General features: G+C 26.7%; 11 protein-coding genes across 11 annotated transcripts in view, besides 1 other annotated feature; 8 read left to right on the top strand and 3 right to left on the bottom strand.

Moving 5' to 3' along the window:
- Positions 1–47: 47 nt before the first annotated feature.
- Positions 48–1,488, top strand: EHI_105330 (coronin, putative; the record flags this gene model as incomplete). The annotated part of the gene is made up of 1 exon (XM_648852.2): positions 48–1,488. One exon carries the CDS (start codon positions 48–50, stop codon positions 1,419–1,421), a length of 1,374 nt encoding a protein of 457 aa, XP_653944.1. The 3' UTR covers positions 1,422–1,488.
- EHI_105320 (uncharacterized protein) lies at positions 1,484–3,520 on the bottom strand (the record flags this gene model as incomplete). Its single annotated transcript, XM_648851.1, has 1 exon — positions 1,484–3,520. One exon carries the CDS (start codon positions 3,518–3,520, stop codon positions 1,484–1,486), a length of 2,037 nt encoding a protein of 678 aa, XP_653943.1.
- A 402-nt stretch (positions 3,521–3,922) lies between these two features.
- Positions 3,923–4,579, top strand: EHI_105310 (uncharacterized protein; the record flags this gene model as incomplete). The annotated part of the gene is made up of 2 exons (XM_648850.1): positions 3,923–4,152; positions 4,213–4,579. The coding sequence occupies 2 exons, from the start codon at positions 3,923–3,925 to the stop codon at positions 4,577–4,579; spliced, it is 597 nt and encodes a 198-aa protein (XP_653942.1).
- Positions 4,580–4,710: 131 nt separating this feature from the next.
- EHI_105300 (Cell division control protein, putative) lies at positions 4,711–5,678 on the top strand (the record flags this gene model as incomplete). The annotated part of the gene is made up of 2 exons (XM_648849.1): positions 4,711–4,952; positions 5,009–5,678. The coding sequence occupies 2 exons, from the start codon at positions 4,711–4,713 to the stop codon at positions 5,676–5,678; spliced, it is 912 nt and encodes a 303-aa protein (XP_653941.1).
- Positions 5,679–5,775: 97 nt separating this feature from the next.
- On the top strand, positions 5,776–6,655 carry EHI_105290 (uncharacterized protein; the record flags this gene model as incomplete). Its single annotated transcript, XM_648848.2, has 3 exons — positions 5,776–5,817; positions 5,875–6,204; positions 6,254–6,655. 3 exons carry the CDS (start codon positions 5,776–5,778, stop codon positions 6,653–6,655), a joined length of 774 nt encoding a protein of 257 aa, XP_653940.2.
- Positions 6,656–6,787: 132 nt separating this feature from the next.
- On the top strand, positions 6,788–7,254 carry EHI_105280 (uncharacterized protein; the record flags this gene model as incomplete). The annotated part of the gene is made up of 3 exons (XM_648847.2): positions 6,788–6,795; positions 6,850–6,934; positions 6,985–7,254. 3 exons carry the CDS (start codon positions 6,788–6,790, stop codon positions 7,252–7,254), a joined length of 363 nt encoding a protein of 120 aa, XP_653939.2.
- Positions 7,255–7,331: 77 nt separating this feature from the next.
- Positions 7,332–8,859, bottom strand: EHI_105270 (Receptor mediated endocytosis protein, putative; the record flags this gene model as incomplete). The annotated part of the gene is made up of 1 exon (XM_648846.2): positions 7,332–8,859. Exon 1 carries the CDS (start codon positions 8,853–8,855, stop codon positions 7,332–7,334), a length of 1,524 nt encoding a protein of 507 aa, XP_653938.1. The 5' UTR covers positions 8,856–8,859.
- A 235-nt stretch (positions 8,860–9,094) lies between these two features.
- On the top strand, positions 9,095–11,122 carry EHI_105260 (uncharacterized protein; the record flags this gene model as incomplete). The annotated part of the gene is made up of 1 exon (XM_648844.2): positions 9,095–11,122. One exon carries the CDS (start codon positions 9,095–9,097, stop codon positions 11,120–11,122), a length of 2,028 nt encoding a protein of 675 aa, XP_653936.2.
- An 83-nt stretch (positions 11,123–11,205) lies between these two features.
- EHI_105250 (Ras GTPase-activating protein, putative) lies at positions 11,206–13,389 on the top strand (the record flags this gene model as incomplete). Its single annotated transcript, XM_648843.1, has 1 exon — positions 11,206–13,389. One exon carries the CDS (start codon positions 11,206–11,208, stop codon positions 13,387–13,389), a length of 2,184 nt encoding a protein of 727 aa, XP_653935.1.
- Positions 13,390–13,473: 84 nt separating this feature from the next.
- Positions 13,474–15,174, bottom strand: EHI_105240 (BAR/SH3 domain containing protein; the record flags this gene model as incomplete). Its single annotated transcript, XM_648842.1, has 1 exon — positions 13,474–15,174. One exon carries the CDS (start codon positions 15,172–15,174, stop codon positions 13,474–13,476), a length of 1,701 nt encoding a protein of 566 aa, XP_653934.1.
- Positions 15,175–15,582: 408 nt separating this feature from the next.
- Positions 15,583–15,771: a repeat region.
- A 258-nt stretch (positions 15,772–16,029) lies between these two features.
- The window catches only part of EHI_105230 (uncharacterized protein), a gene marked incomplete at both ends in the record, with an annotated part of 911 nt that continues 106 nt past the window's right edge, over positions 16,030–16,834 (top strand). The window contains 2 exons of the mRNA XM_001913637.1: positions 16,030–16,149; positions 16,206–16,834. The exon at positions 16,206–16,834 is cut by the window's right edge and continues 106 nt beyond it. Coding sequence (XP_001913672.1) covers positions 16,030–16,149; positions 16,206–16,834 — 749 coding nt within the window. The remainder of the gene's footprint in view (positions 16,150–16,205) is intronic.

The raw sequence follows: 16,834 nt of genomic DNA, 5'->3' as shown, positions 1-16,834 counted from the left end.
ATTTTCAAAAAATCTCTGAACGAATATATTTTATTTCTTATAAATTCATGTCTTATAGATTCATAAGAACTTCAAAATATAGACATGTCTTTGGTACTGAATTTAAAAATGACCAACAATATAATGGAACTAAAATGACTAATTCTGCTTGGGACTCTAATATAATAGTTTGTGGATATAAACATTTCTCAATGATTTGGGATGTAGCTGGAGGAGGAGCTTTTGCTGTTATTCCTTACACTAGAGTTGGAAAACAATGTGGTATTTGCCTTGTTAGTGGACATAAAGGAACAGTTCTTAATCTTGATTATAACCCTTTTAATGATGATTTAATAGCTTCAGTATCTGAAGATAGTATTATACGTATTTGGGGAATACCACAAGAATGTCCAGCAGAAAATATTCGTGAACCTCTTCAAATTCTTCAAGGACATAAGAGAAAAGTAGGAACATGTAATTTTAATCCATGTGCATCTAATGTTTTAGCCACTTCATCTGCTGATACTACTATTAAAATTTGGGATATTGAACAAGGTGAAGAAATGTTTTCTATTGGAGGATTTACTGATATTGTTAATTCAGTTTCATGGAATAGAATTGGAAGTGAATTTGTTTCAACATGTAAAGATAAAAAAATAAGAATTATTGATCCAAGACAACAAAATATTGTTAACAGTGTTATTGCTCATCAAGGATCTAAAGGGATGAGATGTTTATGGATGCAAAATAATGATATGATCGTTACAACTGGATTTTCAAGAAGTGCTGAAAGAGAAATAGCATTATGGGATCCAAGAAGTCTTGAATCCCCATTATGTAGACATACAGTTGATAATCAGTCTGGTGTTCTTATGCCATTTTATGACCCAGACTTATCTCTTCTTTATCTTGGAGGTAAAGGTGATTCTACAATTTCTTATTTTGAAATTGTTCATAAAAAGCCATATTTTTATTCTCTTAATACATTCAGAGGAGAAAAACCACAATCTGGACTTGGAGTTATTCCAAAGAGATTATGTAATACTACAATATGTGAAATTACTAAATTTATGAAAATTGTTCCAGATGGAGTGGTTCCAATTTCTTTTTGTGTTCCAAGAAAATCAGAATTCTTCCAAGATGATATTTTTCCTAATACATATGCTGGTATTCAAACTGAAACTGCTAATGAATGGAAACAAGGAATTACTAATGAACCAAACTTATCATTTAATTTTGGTTTACAATATATTCCACCAGAAAAAATTATTAATTCATCAAATCAATGTATTACATTACCTAAAGTATCAATAAGTAATAAAGAAATTAAAGAAGAATGTGAACAACTTAAAAGAAGAATTAATTACTTAGAAACAGAATTATCAAAAAAGGATATAATAATTAATGTACTTCAATCTAAACTTTATAAACTAGAGGATTAATAAAAAAAAAACCAAAGAAATAGAAAAGAAATATCTAATTACATATTGTTTTTATACTATTATTAACAACCATATGTTTCATCATTATTACATAAGTTATTAATATCTTCACAATACCCACATTTTTTTGTAATTGAACACCATCCACATTTATTAGTTAAACAAGTATTTTGATTTGTTTTAGTTTCACAAGATTTGAAGGTAACTTTACCATAACTTACTTTAATAAATCCTGAACAAACAATGTAAAAATCAATAGTAGTAGTAGAAATATCATCAGAAACAATTCCTCGAATAGTTGGTAAAACAGAGTTTGGTGATAAACTTGATGGCATTACTAAAGTTAAATTTTGAGGTAATGGAATATCACTTTGTATTTGAGGAGAAAAACAGTTCCAAGGTGGAGATGATAATACCATTGGAATTATTGGTTCTTTGGGATATATATTAACATGATATGGATTATCTATTCCTCTTATATTTAAAGAAATAAATGGTTGTAAATAAAATAATACTATTGTTGAAATAAGAGTTAATACAAATACACCAATAAATAATCCAATAATAATAAATCCTTTATGAAGTATATGAGAAGAATTATAAATAATATATGCTAATACTGCTAATCCAAGGAATATACCAAAATAAATAGAAGAAACAATAATTCCACCATATCCTAATATTAATGAAATAGTAAATGAAATATGAAGAAGTAAAAAAACAATTATCCATAAAAAGAATTGAGAAAGAGACCAATGACTTTTTAAATGAGGATATTTAAATAATGTATTTATTCGTTTTCTTTGAGCAATAATAACACTCCAAAGAATAATAGTTTCAACTAATACTATAATAAAACTAAAATAACAATATGGTAAAATAAAAGGAAGAATAATACTAAAGATAGTAAAACTAATTGCCATAAATAATACCACTATTGGTGGTCCAAAAAATTCTAATGGAAAAAATCCAAAAACTCTTGAACTTTTTTCAAGAAAGATATACTGTTTATTTTCTTCCATTAATTTTTGAAGTTGTGAAACAACATCTTCTACTTTTTTAGATAATTCAATATATTCTTGTCTTGATGAACTTTGTAAACTTACTGAATTATCATGAATACTTTTTAATGCTTCAATAATATATGGAATAAGACCTAAATAATCAACGCTTAAATTATTTGTCTCATCTTTTTGAACTAAGTCTGGAATAATCTCTTGAACTTCTTGTGCAATAAATCCATATTTTATTTTATTTGGCTCATTTTTATAAGCATATTTTTTACCAACTAAAGAAGTAACTGAATTTAATGCATTTTCAATTGTTTGAATATCTGTTTTAGACCTAGCATCAGAACGAACAAGATATCCATTTTCAGCAAGTATTTCACCAAAAACATGTAATCTTTTTATTTGATTTGTTATTTCTTCTATTTTAATAAATTCTGTATTATTTTGAATATTAGAATTTATTTGATTAATATCTTCTATAGCAATAGTTGTAGCTGACTGGAATGGTTGTTCTATTTCTATATATTCTAATTGATTATTATGTTGATTATTATTTTGGTATGTAGAAAAGAATGAAAATGGATAAATAGATTGAGTAATTGAGTTATTAAAAGTTGCTAATGATTGTAATTGTTTTGGAGTATTAAATTGATTAAATAATGGTAATTCTATTTCAAGAATATCTGATGAATTTTGTTCTGTAATTGTTATTGGAGTTTCAATATGATTGTTATAATTTTGTACAGTTAGATTATTCAATTTTCCTTCTAATTTTTGAGAAATACTTTGTTTTTCAACAAGTTGAATCATATACTTTTCACAAAGATTTTTTAATGGTGCTTTATTTTGAGTCTTTTTAAATGGTGTTGTTGGAGATAACTCTGGGAATTTTTGTTTATAATATTCTCTAAGATGAATATCCCAAACATGAGCATAACAATTAAAACGAGTTTTTGCAGGTTCATTACAATTAGGAAAAATACATTTCCAATTCTTTTTTCTTTGTTTTTGAGTTCTTTGAATTTCTTCAGAAGAGACAAGAAGAATACCATTTCCATTGAACTCTATTTGTTGATTTGGTTCTTGCATTAAATTAATGATTATAATGAAAACAGTTGTTGTCTCTCTGAGAGATATAAAAAGAGACAAATTCAAGAAAAAATGCAATTTTATTTTAAAATTAAAAAATAATAAAAAGATGTAATATATAACAAAAAAAAATAATGAAAGAGAAAATTTTATTAAATATATTAAAATTCATCATTCTTTTAAATTTTCATTAAAAATAGAACTTAAAATAAACTCTAAAATAGATATCTAATCTCTTTGATGCCTAATTACAAAAAGAATAAACCTTACTACTTATATGTTATAATAGGTCTAATTGGAATTATAAGTTTTTACATAAACTTTCAAGTTAGTAAAGAAAGTAAATTATTTTACAAATTAAGACTTCCAATTTGTTTTTTAGAACTTTTAATTTGTGTAGATATGTTAGTTATCAATTATATTAATCCACATAACAAAGATTATAATAAATATAATTATTGGATAGGTCCTATTAGAAAAGTCTTTGCAAATTCACACACAAATACTAAAAATCTTGATGTTAATGCAATTGATAAAAATGTTTTTTTTGATAAAAATTATTCATTAGATTTTTGTTTAAAATGCAATACAATCAAACAACCAAGAGTAACTCATTGTGATATTTGTGGAACGTTTGTTTTGTATTTGAACTAAATATTTATAATAAATTGAATAACATTAATATATAATAGATGTATTTTAAGACATGATCATCATAGTATTTTATTACAAACATGTATTGGACAACATAATTATTTATATTATTATCTTTTTGTATTATTTACTGTAATTACTACTGGTCTTAATTGTATTATATTTCTTCTTTTTCAATTCAAAAAATTACATATAGAATGTCGTTTAATTTCTTTAGGATTTCTTTTTGGAAATATTTCTATTCTATTTGAATTCTATCAAAATTTAAAAACAATTGTTTATCAACTTCAATTTAATTTTACTTGTAGTGAATATAAAAAATATTTAAACAGTAGAAGAATGCATTGTCAATACCATTATGATACTGGAAAATTAACTACAAACATACATGATGCTTTTTATTGATTATTTGTTATTCAATTTTTTCGTTCTAATAAAACCTAAAATTAAATTAAATTTTTTAGATTTTTTTAAATTAATAGTTTAATTGAAAAAAAATTTAAACTAAAAAAAAATTTATATCATTCTGAATACTTATGTTCGCATCTTATTTATTAAAACGTCATTCTACTACTCAACTTATTTTTGATAAATATGAAAAGATTGAAACATTAGGAGAAGGAACATATGGTTTTGTTTCTAAAGTTAGGAATGTTCATGACAAACAATATTATGCTTTAAAAATGATTAAAGGTGAAAATGATTCTGATGGAATTTCTAGTACTTCTCTTCGTGAGATTTCTTCATTACTTAAATTAAGACATCCTTTTATAATTAAGTTTGTTTTAATTTTCATCTTTATAAGTATTGAATTGTTATATTTATATAGTGTAGATTAATTTCAGTTGAAAATAAAGTTGATTCTTTAGGAATGGTATTTGAATATTGTGAATGTGATTTATCAAAATACATTAAAAATCATTCAAAAATTCAACCAAAAGTAATTAAAAAATGGATGAAACAATTATTCAGTGCTATTGAATATCTTCATGCTAGAAGATATTTACACCGTGATTTAAAACCACAAAATATATTGATTGATAAATATTGTAATATCAAATTGGCTGACTTTGGTCTTGTTAGAGCTGTAACAATTCCTTTAAGAGAATATACAACTGAAATCATTACATTATGGTATCGTCCACCTGAAATTTTACTTGGTGCAACTCATTATGAAGCATCAGTTGATATTTGGTCAATAGGTGCAATTTTTGGGGAATTAGCATATGGAGCACCAATTTATAGAGGAGAAAGTGAATATGATGAATTATTAAAAATATTTAGAGTATTAGGATATCCCGACGAAAAAGAATGGCCAGACTTTACTTATCTTAAAAACAGAATTAGACATAGCCTGCCTGTTTTTGAGAAAGAAAATTTATCTCAAAAATTTGAAGTACTTAATACAAGTGGAATTAACTTATTTGAATGTTGTAATCAATATAATCCTACTAAAAGAATAACTGCTCGTGATGCTCTTCATCACCCTTATTTTTCAGAATAATTTTACTGTTATTTTTTCCTTGAAAATTTATTTGAAAAAATACCCCAAAAATTAATTTCCTTTTTATATGTATCTTTAATAGTTATTTCTTTAAGAAATGAAAGAAGTGTTTGTTCTTGGAACTTTGTCTGCTTTATTTGTTTGTTTTCTGTAATTCTTTCTTATTTCTCTTTTTTTTGTAACTTATTCTTTCAAGACTATTGCATGTCTTTATTCTGTTGCTGCAATTTATGGTATATCTATTCATTGGACAATTAATAAAAATGAAACAAAATATAGATTAATGTCATCTATTCTTACTTTAACATTTGGTATTATTGGTGTTGTTTTCCATTTCTTTGCAACTGTCTTTGTTTTTTATAATAAGAAAGAGTATAGAAGGATAAGAAAACTTTTTATTATTCTTTTATTTATAGAGACTATTATTATTCTTCCCCTTGTTATTCTTAGTTGGGTTGGTGGAGCATTTGAGGTTATTGACGTTGAAAATTTTACTGAAGTTAAGAAACATGGCTTTGAGAAACAAGTTTGTTTTTGTTTTTTTTATATGTAATGCGATATTATTCATATCTCAGTTTCATTGTTGTTATGTCTTTTCAAATGGAACAGTTCAACCTGAATGTTCTTGTCTTTATGATAATCACCTTTCATTTACTACAATTAAAGAAATGGAAAATGATGGAACATGTACCACTTGTGGAAATTGTATTGAAACTAACAGTACAATTCTTTTTTATTTGTGCTGTGGTCTAAACACTTTATTCATAGTTTCAAATATATGTTTTTTTGTATGTTACACATTTGTTGAAGTTAGAAGATGTTGTCATGTACTAACTTTTGAAGAAGAGATTCAGCTAAGAATGGAACAACTCTCAAAACAACGAACATTTCAACAAACCACTGTAGAAAATATTCCTAAAAATCAAAACATGACTAACCAAGCACCACAAAAGGAAATAGAGATGACCTCACAATAATTATCTATATTTCAAAGTTGTCAACATTGAACTTACCAGTCACTTCTTTATTAAAATAGATATTATAACTTCTGTTATCTTTTTTTTTGTTATTCAATTTTTTGTTAAATCAAAATCTTTAAAATCAATATAATGAATAAGTTTGTTCATTTCCACTTCTATTACTCTTATTATTATCTCTATTAATTTATTAGTAACCAACCAAAAGAAGCACCAGTAGAAATATTTAAACCTGAAATGAAACAATTTCATGAAAATTGTCAAATTTGGTATTCTGTTGTTTGTGTTTTATCATTACTAATCACTTTTATTAGTTATTTATGCATTAGATTCCAACTGAAATAGTAAATCATTATATGGCGATGGCTGGATTTCAATCTCAAGACAAACAAATAGCAAAAGCAGTTGCTCTAGCTACTGAAAAATTTATGTTTGAAGTTATAACTGATGCCCAAGCATATGGATTGACACATCTTCATTCACACTCTGCTATCAAACCTGTTACTACAATGACATTAGAAGATGTTGCGTCTGCATTAAAAGACCGTGGAATTAATGTGAAAAGACCTGATTTTGTAGTAGAACAAACGATTAATTAATAATAAAAATTTAAAATAAAAAAAATAAAAGGTTTTAATAAAAATGTAAAAGTATCTTAATTGTACTAATAACTTTTTTATTCAACTGGTGGAAGATTGTCAGGATATCCCCCTGATTGTAATAATGTTCTAACTAATGCCTTTGCAAGAATATATTGGTGTGCATTTAATGCTCCTTCTTTTCCTGAATCTGCAATTGACCAAATCTTTTGAAGATCTTTTTTATCTGCTCCACTAGCCATTAATGGTGCAAAACAATCTTTACCAAGTACTTTACCAACTTCATTCTTTGGTAATTTATCAAACTCTTTTTGGTATGAGTTCATTTCATCTTCACTAACATCAAGAGTAATACAACATTTTTCAAAGTTACTTGCAACTTCAAATGGATTGGTATGAGTTGATAAGTCATCTTCCATTGGGAATTTTTTCAATAACAATGGAATTTGAGTTCCAAGAGCATCATCAACTGCATTAATTACTCTCATATCCAATTTAGGGAATTTAGAAAAATCACAATTTTGTAAACGATCTTTATATACGTCAATTGGTGGGAAATCACCAGCAGCTAAGTTATATCGTTTCATAACAGTATTGAAAACAGTGTTCAAGTCTTTTAATAATTCTGCTTTCTTCTTATCTTTACCAAATGTTGGCATTTGTTCACGAAGATATGATGTAATATATGCATTAGCTTTAGCCAATCTAGCACGTTTACATAATTCATTAACTTTACGAACAGTAGCTTGTTTTGGTAATGCATGAAGATCATACATTAAATCATCACGTTCTTTTTCAAATAATCCAGTAAATAATGACTCTTTAAATGGTTGGTCCCAGAATGAAGAGACATAAACCCTTAGACATTCTGGTGTTTGCATAACTTTACCAAGTGACCACATAAGAGCTCCATATACTCTCATTAATTGTTGTGAATCAATAGAATCTGCTTTATTTAATACAAGTCTCATCTTTTCAGAATGTTTCTTAACAGCTTCAATAACTCCTTTAAATTCATCAGAAATATCTAATTTATGTGCATCAAATACAAGTACAATCATATCAGCTCTTTCAGCAAACCATCTTACAACTTCATTAAAATCATATGATCTACCAATTCTTTGTTTTTCTCCAGACAAAACACCAGGAGAATCAATAAAAGTTAAATGTTCAAGAAGTGGAAGATTACAGAATGACCCATTAAATTTAGCCATAAATTCATTACCAAACTTAGATAATGAAGTAAATGGTTTATCTGATTGAACACATAAGGTATTACCTGGAATATTAGTAGAATTAGGTCCATGCATAATTGCCATAAAACCATCAGTAGTTGGTTCAGGACCAATATGAGAACCAGGATAGTCATAGTTTAATAAATAATTAATAAAAGTAGTTTTACCAGTAGAATATTGACCAAGGAATAAAACCATTGGCTTAGCTTCAAAATCAGCTTGTCTCATAAGAGGAGATACTAAATAATCATATTTATAATCAGCCTCTAATTTTTTAATTTTTTCATCATAAATCTTCTTCACACCATCAATAACTGAAACATATGAAGTGTCCATTTGTGGTTTTTGTTTCTTCTTACCAAACATCTTGTTGTTTCTTTTTTAGTTTTTAGTTTTAGGCTATTTTTTGGATAAGAAGAAAGTTTTTTGGATTTTTTTATATATTTTATTTTTAGAATTATGTTTCATAATTTTGAATATCAATAAGTTATAAATAAGAAGTATAATTTATTATACTTTTAATAATTTGTTATCAAAAATTATTAAATAAAATAAAAAAATTAGAAAAATTATGAAACAAAAAAGATTGTCTTATTTCATTTTGTATGCAAATTGACGAAACATCAACTAAATTACCAGCAAAAATTATTGTTAATTCAGCAGAAATTCCAAGAACAAGAAAACATAGAAAAAAGAATTGGCAATGTACATTTGAAGGATGTACTGATCCTTTAAAAACTCGGTATAATTGTTATTCTCATATTTGGGATACTCACCTTAGAAAAGTATTATGTGAAAAAGAGCCAGGTCGTTATGAAGATGTTCCATATAAAAATATTCAAAATAAAGAATTAGTTAAATCTCTTTGTGAAAAATATATGACTCAACTTGTATCTGATAAAAAGAGACAAGAAAGTGATGATGAACAACTTGTTCAACAAATATCTTCTAATCCTCAACCAATTCAACACATACCCCAACTTGTTCCTGTTCTTTCTCAAATACAACCTCAACCACAAATACAACCAATACTTCAAAACCAAATCCCTTCTCAATTAACACAACCAATACAACCCCAATTATCTCAAATTGTTTTAGCACAACCCCCAAATGTAATAAATTCTTTTGTACCAAGTTATCCTCTTGTGCCTAATCAAATGCTTCCTTATCAATATCAAATGGATACAACACCACAAATTACTTCTTTTGATCAAACATTATCTTCTGCTGAACAAACAAATTCTCAAGAAGTCAAAATTGAAATGCAACAACTTCAATCTCCTCAACAATCAAATACACTTTCACTTGCATCAAATGAATGGGATGTTTTAATTAATACAGTTAATGTTTCACAATCAGCAACACATCAATTACTTAGTTCAGAATTACAAAAAGGAGATTTTTTACGTATTTATAATATATCAAAAACTCTTCATAGACTTCATGTTTATGGAGAAGTCCTTGCTGAAAATGGATATTTTGTAAGATCTGATGAACGAACTAAATGTCATATTAGACCTTTATCAGATTGTCTTGAAAGTATTTCACAACTTGTTGGAAAACAATATCGTTATAAAAATTCACCACAACTACGACTAGGTTTTGTTGCACAAGAAGTAAAAGAGGTATTACCCGATTTAGTTCATACTGATGAAATAACTGGAACATTAAGTGTAGATGTACTTGGAGTTATTCCATTTTTAGTAGAGTCATTAAAACAATTAAACTCTGAAATATCTATGTTAGATGGAGCTAATGATACACAATTTAAATGTTTACAAGATAGAGTTGTTGAAGCTCTTAATCTAGCAGATGATTTAAAAATAAAACAAAAACAAGACTTATATGAATTACAAAAATGTATTGATAAAGCTCAAGAACCAATTTATTCTTTTTCATTTGGACCAATTCCAGTAACAATATATTTTGCAATTATTTTAACTTTTATGAGTTTGATTCTTCCATTTACATATCGTTATCAATATATAATATGGGGATATTTCATAGTTACAACATTATGTGTTTATCTTTCTTTAATACATGAAAGAAAAGAATTATGTGAAATGTTTAGATTTCATAGAGTTGTTTGGGAATGGAAAACTTATCATTTTCTTACATTATCTCTTTTTACTTTCTTTTTTATTATTTCATTATCACTTACTGTTATTATGGGACCTGCTTCTTATCAAACAGCTGCAGGAATAACAGTTGTAATATTCCTAGTAATTATGATACTCATTTTCATTCATAAAGTAAAGAATCTTTCATTTTGTTTTGTATCAACAATATTATGTGTGATTCTTGTTTTTGGATTTATTGCTATTGGAATTATGTATGTTATACAACCATCTTATCAACCAACAATAGTAGATCATCAGTCTGGTGATACTTTTGTTTTAGACCGAAATAACCAATTTAATTTTTCAATAAATTCTATTCCATTTAATTGTTTCTCTCCAAATTTCTATTCAAAAAATCTTGGTTCTCTTTCTCTTATTCACAATTCTTCAATTGATAATGAATTTATTATTAAAGGAAATTTATCAGAAACAGTTAATGATGTTCAATTTTATCTTACTTGTTCAAAATATCTGACTTTCTATTTTGGTTCATATTCAATTTCTCCTTTGTAATTTGATTATTTTATTGTTGGAATTGTTTTCAAATCCAAAAAAAAAACAAACTCAAAAATAAACTAAAAATAAAATATTTAGAGATGGCTTTTAACAAAGAAAAGAAAGACTCCACTGTTGATGATGGTAATGCAATAGTGTATCCATCTGATTATTCTCGTGCTTTAGATGATAGTTATTTATATTTTATAAATTTATTAACAAACGACCTTGAAATTGCTCGTATTTTTGGAGAATCCCTTCCTATAACTTCACAAGATTTATTTAGCAATCTTATTTGTGATTTGTTTTGTGAAGTTCATGTAATTGATGACTTCATTGAATTATTATTAAAACAAGAATTTCAAACCAATGTACTAACAGCAACTTTATTCAGAACAAATAGTTTATGCACAAAGGTTCAAACAGCATATGCTAGAAAAGAATGTCAAAATTTTATGATGGAAGTATTTCAACCAATTATTCAAAAGGTTATTGCAATGCCTCCTCTTGAGTTAGACCCTATTAAACTTCAAACACTTTATCCAAATAAAACTGAAGAACAATTAACTGAAGAAGCAAATAATAGTCTTCAAAAATTAGAAGATTTAAGTGATGAAGTAATTGCAACTTTAAGAAGACATTTACGAAATACTCCAACTCCTCTTTCAGTTATGTGTCATCAAATTAGAGAGTCTTGTTTCTTATATCATACAGATGATCCTGATATTGCTCTCTCACTTATTGGTGGTTTTGTATTTCTTAGATTATTTTGTCCTGCTTTGGCTGCTCCAGAAGGTTCAAATTTATGTGGTACGGCTATTGTTCCACCAACAGCAAGAAGAACATTAATTCTTTTAACAAAAATTTTACAAAACATTGCTAATAACGTTAGAGAAACAAAAGAACCTTGGATGACTAATTCCTTACCTTATGTTATGTCAAGAGGACCTGCTCTTCAAGCTTATTTAAAAGCATTATCTAATGCTGGAATTATTAAAACAAAACCAACTATTATATTTGAAGCTTCTCAAATTAATCCACCTCTTGTTATTGAACTTCATAGACTCTTAAATGAAGCAGTTCCAAATTTAACTACTCTTAGTGAAAAAGGAGCACAACAAGTTTGTCGTAGACTCCCATGGAGTAAATGTGTAAGAAGACCATCAACAAGAGCAGTTCGTTTACCTGACCCTCAAGGTCTTCTTAAAAATGCAGATTTATTAGGACCTTCTCCACGTACTTATCAATTGAAAATACCTAAATTTATTGGAAATGCACCTACTGGTGATCCATTTAGAGATTTTCTTTCATCACAACATGTTACTGTTTATATTGGAAGAAGTCCAAAACAAGAGGCATTATGGTATGTTTCATGTGAAAGAGTAGCACAAGGAATGATGGAACGAGGATTTCTTACAGGGTATACAAAACTAAAACAATTTATTCCAGACAATGAAATTATAATATGTGATTTTGCATGGGTTGTTCTTAATCAAGTTGATGCTATTGCTGATTTTGTTAAACATCTTGGAACAGGTAAAATAATAGGTATTAATGCACATCCTTCTATTAGAAAACAAATTCAAACAGCTTTTTCACAAACTACATTTGAAGAAAAAGAAGAAATAAGAAAAGCATTTGGTGATATTCCAAAAGTCCCAGAAAGTTTAATTTATGAACAAAGAGATTATCCAGTTATTCAAAAAGACAAAAAGAATGAACGAGTTTTAAGAATTGGATATACTGCAATTTATATTATTGATCCAAGAAATAGAAAAATTAGTGAAAAATTAGCATATAAAGATATTGGAGAATTTATTGGTTTTTCAAAAAGTGGAGCATTCCATATAAATCACAACAATGGATTGTATTGTTTTACTTTAAAATCTGCTTTAGAAAGAGGTCAAGTTTTAGCAGATATTTATATGGCTAAAACATCTCGCCGTTCATTATTTTCTCGTGTTGGAGATTTTGAGTTTCTTGCTACTTTAGTAGGTAAAAAAGGGGAAAAAGAAATTGAATGTACAATTATAGTAACACCAACTGCTTTATTACTTGTAAGTAATAAAATTATTGATAGAGAAATATGTTTCTGTGCTATTGATACGATTGATTGGACGATTCAATCAGAAAAAGGAGTTTCAAGAGAAATTGTTAAAATTGAATGCCGCTCTAATAAAAAGGATGAAATTATTTCTGATATGGTCAGAATTACTGTACCAAAAGATGTTTCTGATCAATTCAAAGAAATTATCAATTCTGTTGTGATACAACATAAGTGTTAAAAACATTTAACTCGGCTATTTTTTATATCTGTGAATATTTCTTTTTTTTTTTTAAACTCTAAGATATAAGTAAATGTATTTCAATTAAAGTGGTTGTAAAAAGTTGGATGGAACAAATCCTCTTTTTCCATTAATTTCACCTTCAAACCATTCATCATCAGTTGAATAAATTTTAATAATATCTCCTTTTTTAAATGATAACTCTAAACTTTCTGTTGCATCGTATGAATAAATTGCTTTATATAATTTTACTGTTTCTTCTTCTTTTTCAAATTCATCTAATTCAAGTTCAATACTTTCAACATCAGATGATTCTTCAGTTGTATCTTCATCACATTCTACAATTTCAAATTTCTTTTTTGGTGTTTCTTGTGTTTTTGAGTTTGAAACAGAATCAATGTCAACTGTTACAACTTCAAACTCATCATCTTTTTCTTGTTCTTTTTTCATTTTTTCAATTCTTGCTCTAACTTTTGGATCAAGTTGTGTAGGTTTTTTCATATTTTCTGGGTTTTTAGGAATAAGAACACTATGTCTTACATCTTTTTGTTGTGTTTTTCCATTTCTAATTTCAGATAACATTCTTGTTTGTCTGTTTTCAATTCTTTTTAAATTTTTAACAGCTCTTTTCTTTGAATTTGGTTGTTGTTCTACTTTCTTTATTGAATTATTCTCTTGTTTTTCTATTTTGGTTGAAATTTGTGGCTTTGACTGTTCTTTCTTTTGTTCTGTTAGTGATTGTAGTTTTTGTGTTTGACGACGTTGGTTTGGTTCATCTTTCTTTATATTTAAAGCACTTCCTGTTTTTGAAACACTCGTTTTATCGTCTATCTTTGGTTGTTGTTGTTGAGGTGTAGATTTTGGTAGTGGAACTGTACGACTCGTTTGTTGTAATTGATTTGGTTTTGTTGGAGGTAATTCTTTTTTAAGGGTTGGATATCTATTAACATCTTCAGGTTCTGTTATATTTACAGCAGAAGACTCCTTAACAAAACATACTTCTAATTTATATTTACCACAGTGTAAATCATTCTGTTTTTTTCTAAATACAATATCTTCAGTTACACAGGATTGATCTGGTGGAGTTATTGTATAAGTTTTTTGTGTTAATTCAGTCTTTTCCATACTGTTTTGTAAATTGAATAAACTACTTCGAGTTTCAGTTATTTGTTCATCTTCATAAATATCACTTCCAATTAATCCAATCATTGTCTCATTGTAAAATAACATAGAAGTAGAAATAATATTTTTCATATCTTCAACTAATTCACTTCTTAAATAATTGTATAAGTCAAGGCTTCTTTCATACTTTTGTTTTGCTTGGACATGATTTTCTCCTTTTGAATTATTCATTTGATCTTGAAATCTATCACAATCGTTATGTCTTACTTTTAATATTGCATGTCTGGCAGAAAGAATATTATACATTTTTTTTAATTCAAGTAATGGAGAAATTACAACTTTTTGAACTGTTTGTTTGTATTTTGAAACTGCCATACTTTCAATTTCACAAGTAGTTTTATATTTCAAAGCTGCAGAATTAATTTCAACAATTGGATCAGTTAGCTGTACTAAAGCATCAGTTATATCTATTCTTGTATGTTGAACTTGGATCATTAAATCTAAATTATTAGCAATGAGATGATACAATCTGTTCAATCCAACTTCTTGATATTTAAATTTGTTATAAACTCTTTGATATTCAACATCTATTGTCTTTTCACTCATATTAAGAGTTGTTTTGACTTGATAAATCTTCTTGCTCAATGCATCTCTGATAGACATTCTTTTAAAAGAATTTTTTAGTTTTTAACTTTTTTAAAAAATTCATAGTATATTTTTTATTTTTAGTTTTTAAATCACGACTCGAAGGTAATATATCAGAAACACCACACAAATTCTATAACAATTCAATTTCTTGAATCATCAGTTATACTCTAATCATAGAGTTTTCATTGGTTAGAAGTTATCTTACTTATGAATGAAAAGAATAACAGTGATTATTATTTGTGATAATAGAATGTCATTCCATTATAATAGAAGAATGAGTATTTATAATTATGGTACTATTATTTACTTGTGAGAATGTAGATGTATTTGATAATATGGTAGTATCAATGAATAATAACCTTTATGGTGATCAATGAAGTTAATCATACTAATATGACTGTAATGATATTAGCCATTCAACACAAAATAAGAATGTAAAGAATAGGGTGTTTTACCACATATTAAAATTCCCAGAAAAAGATGATATAATAACATAAATGAAGAATATTTAAAGTTAATGACGTTTGAAAAAAAATTTTATTTCAATCCAAACAAAAGAATGAATAAACTAAACCCCTCACTTCTCAATAAGACTAAAAATTAAAGAATAAGTAAGTGGTTGATGGAAAATCATTCAAAAAGCATAAAGATGTTATTAGTATCTGGTGAGTAAAGAACAATAGAAAATAAAAGTACTACTACTTAATTAGCCACTTTTTATTTTTGGTTAAATCCACTTCACCTATTAAAAAGAATAAAAAACAATTCTCAAAAATCTTTGTTACTATCCATTGAAGGTGTTGAAAAGAAAAGAATTTTATTGAAAACTAAAAAATAAAATCCTTCATCTTAATATTACGAATTTGAAATATGAGTAGTGATAAACAACATTACAATAAAAAGAATATGGGTATTAAACAATTTCCAAAGGACTGTATCTCACAAGCATCAATAATCACTTCTATTGACCTTTCAAATAATGAGATTATAGTTTGTTTATATTTTGCAAAAGACTCAAATAATCTGAATAAACTAACAACAGATAGAATCTCCCTAAAGAAATGGGACCTTTTAAAGTATTAACTCATTTCAGAATGATGGCAAATAAAGTATCATCTTTGCCACTTAGTTTTACTACATTAACTAATCTTAGACATCTTGATTTAAATGCAAATTGTTTTACTGAATTTCCAACACAAATAACATCATTAACGAATTTAGAAGAAATCCAAATGATTCAAAATCAATTAACATCAATACCTGATTGTATTGGTAATTTAGTTAAACTACAAAGAATTTCATTTACTGCCAATTTTTTAAAATCATTACCAAAAGGATTAGCTAAATGTGTTGATATGAATTATATTGAATTAACAAGTAATGAATTTGAAGAATTTCCTGACGTAATTTGTGAATTAAGAAAAGTAACAATTTTAATGCTTCAACAAAACCGAATTAAAGAAGTACCTGATTCTATAAGTAAATTGGAAAAATTGAGTGGATTATATTTATCATCTAATAATTTTGGTAAATTTCCTGAGTCAGTTTGTACTATTCCTTCATTAACACAATTAGAATTAGATAATAATAACTTTGTTGATATACCTGATTCTCTTTCACAATTAACAAAGTTAAAAACATTAATTATTAATAAATCATTTATTTCATGTTTAAA

This window comes from Entamoeba histolytica, genomic scaffold (assembly GCF_000208925.1).
Source record: "Entamoeba histolytica HM-1:IMSS scf_1104750517881 genomic scaffold, whole genome shotgun sequence".
Taxonomy (NCBI): Eukaryota; Evosea; order Mastigamoebida; family Endamoebidae; genus Entamoeba; species Entamoeba histolytica.
This window is presented reverse-complemented; position numbering and strand designations above follow the sequence as displayed.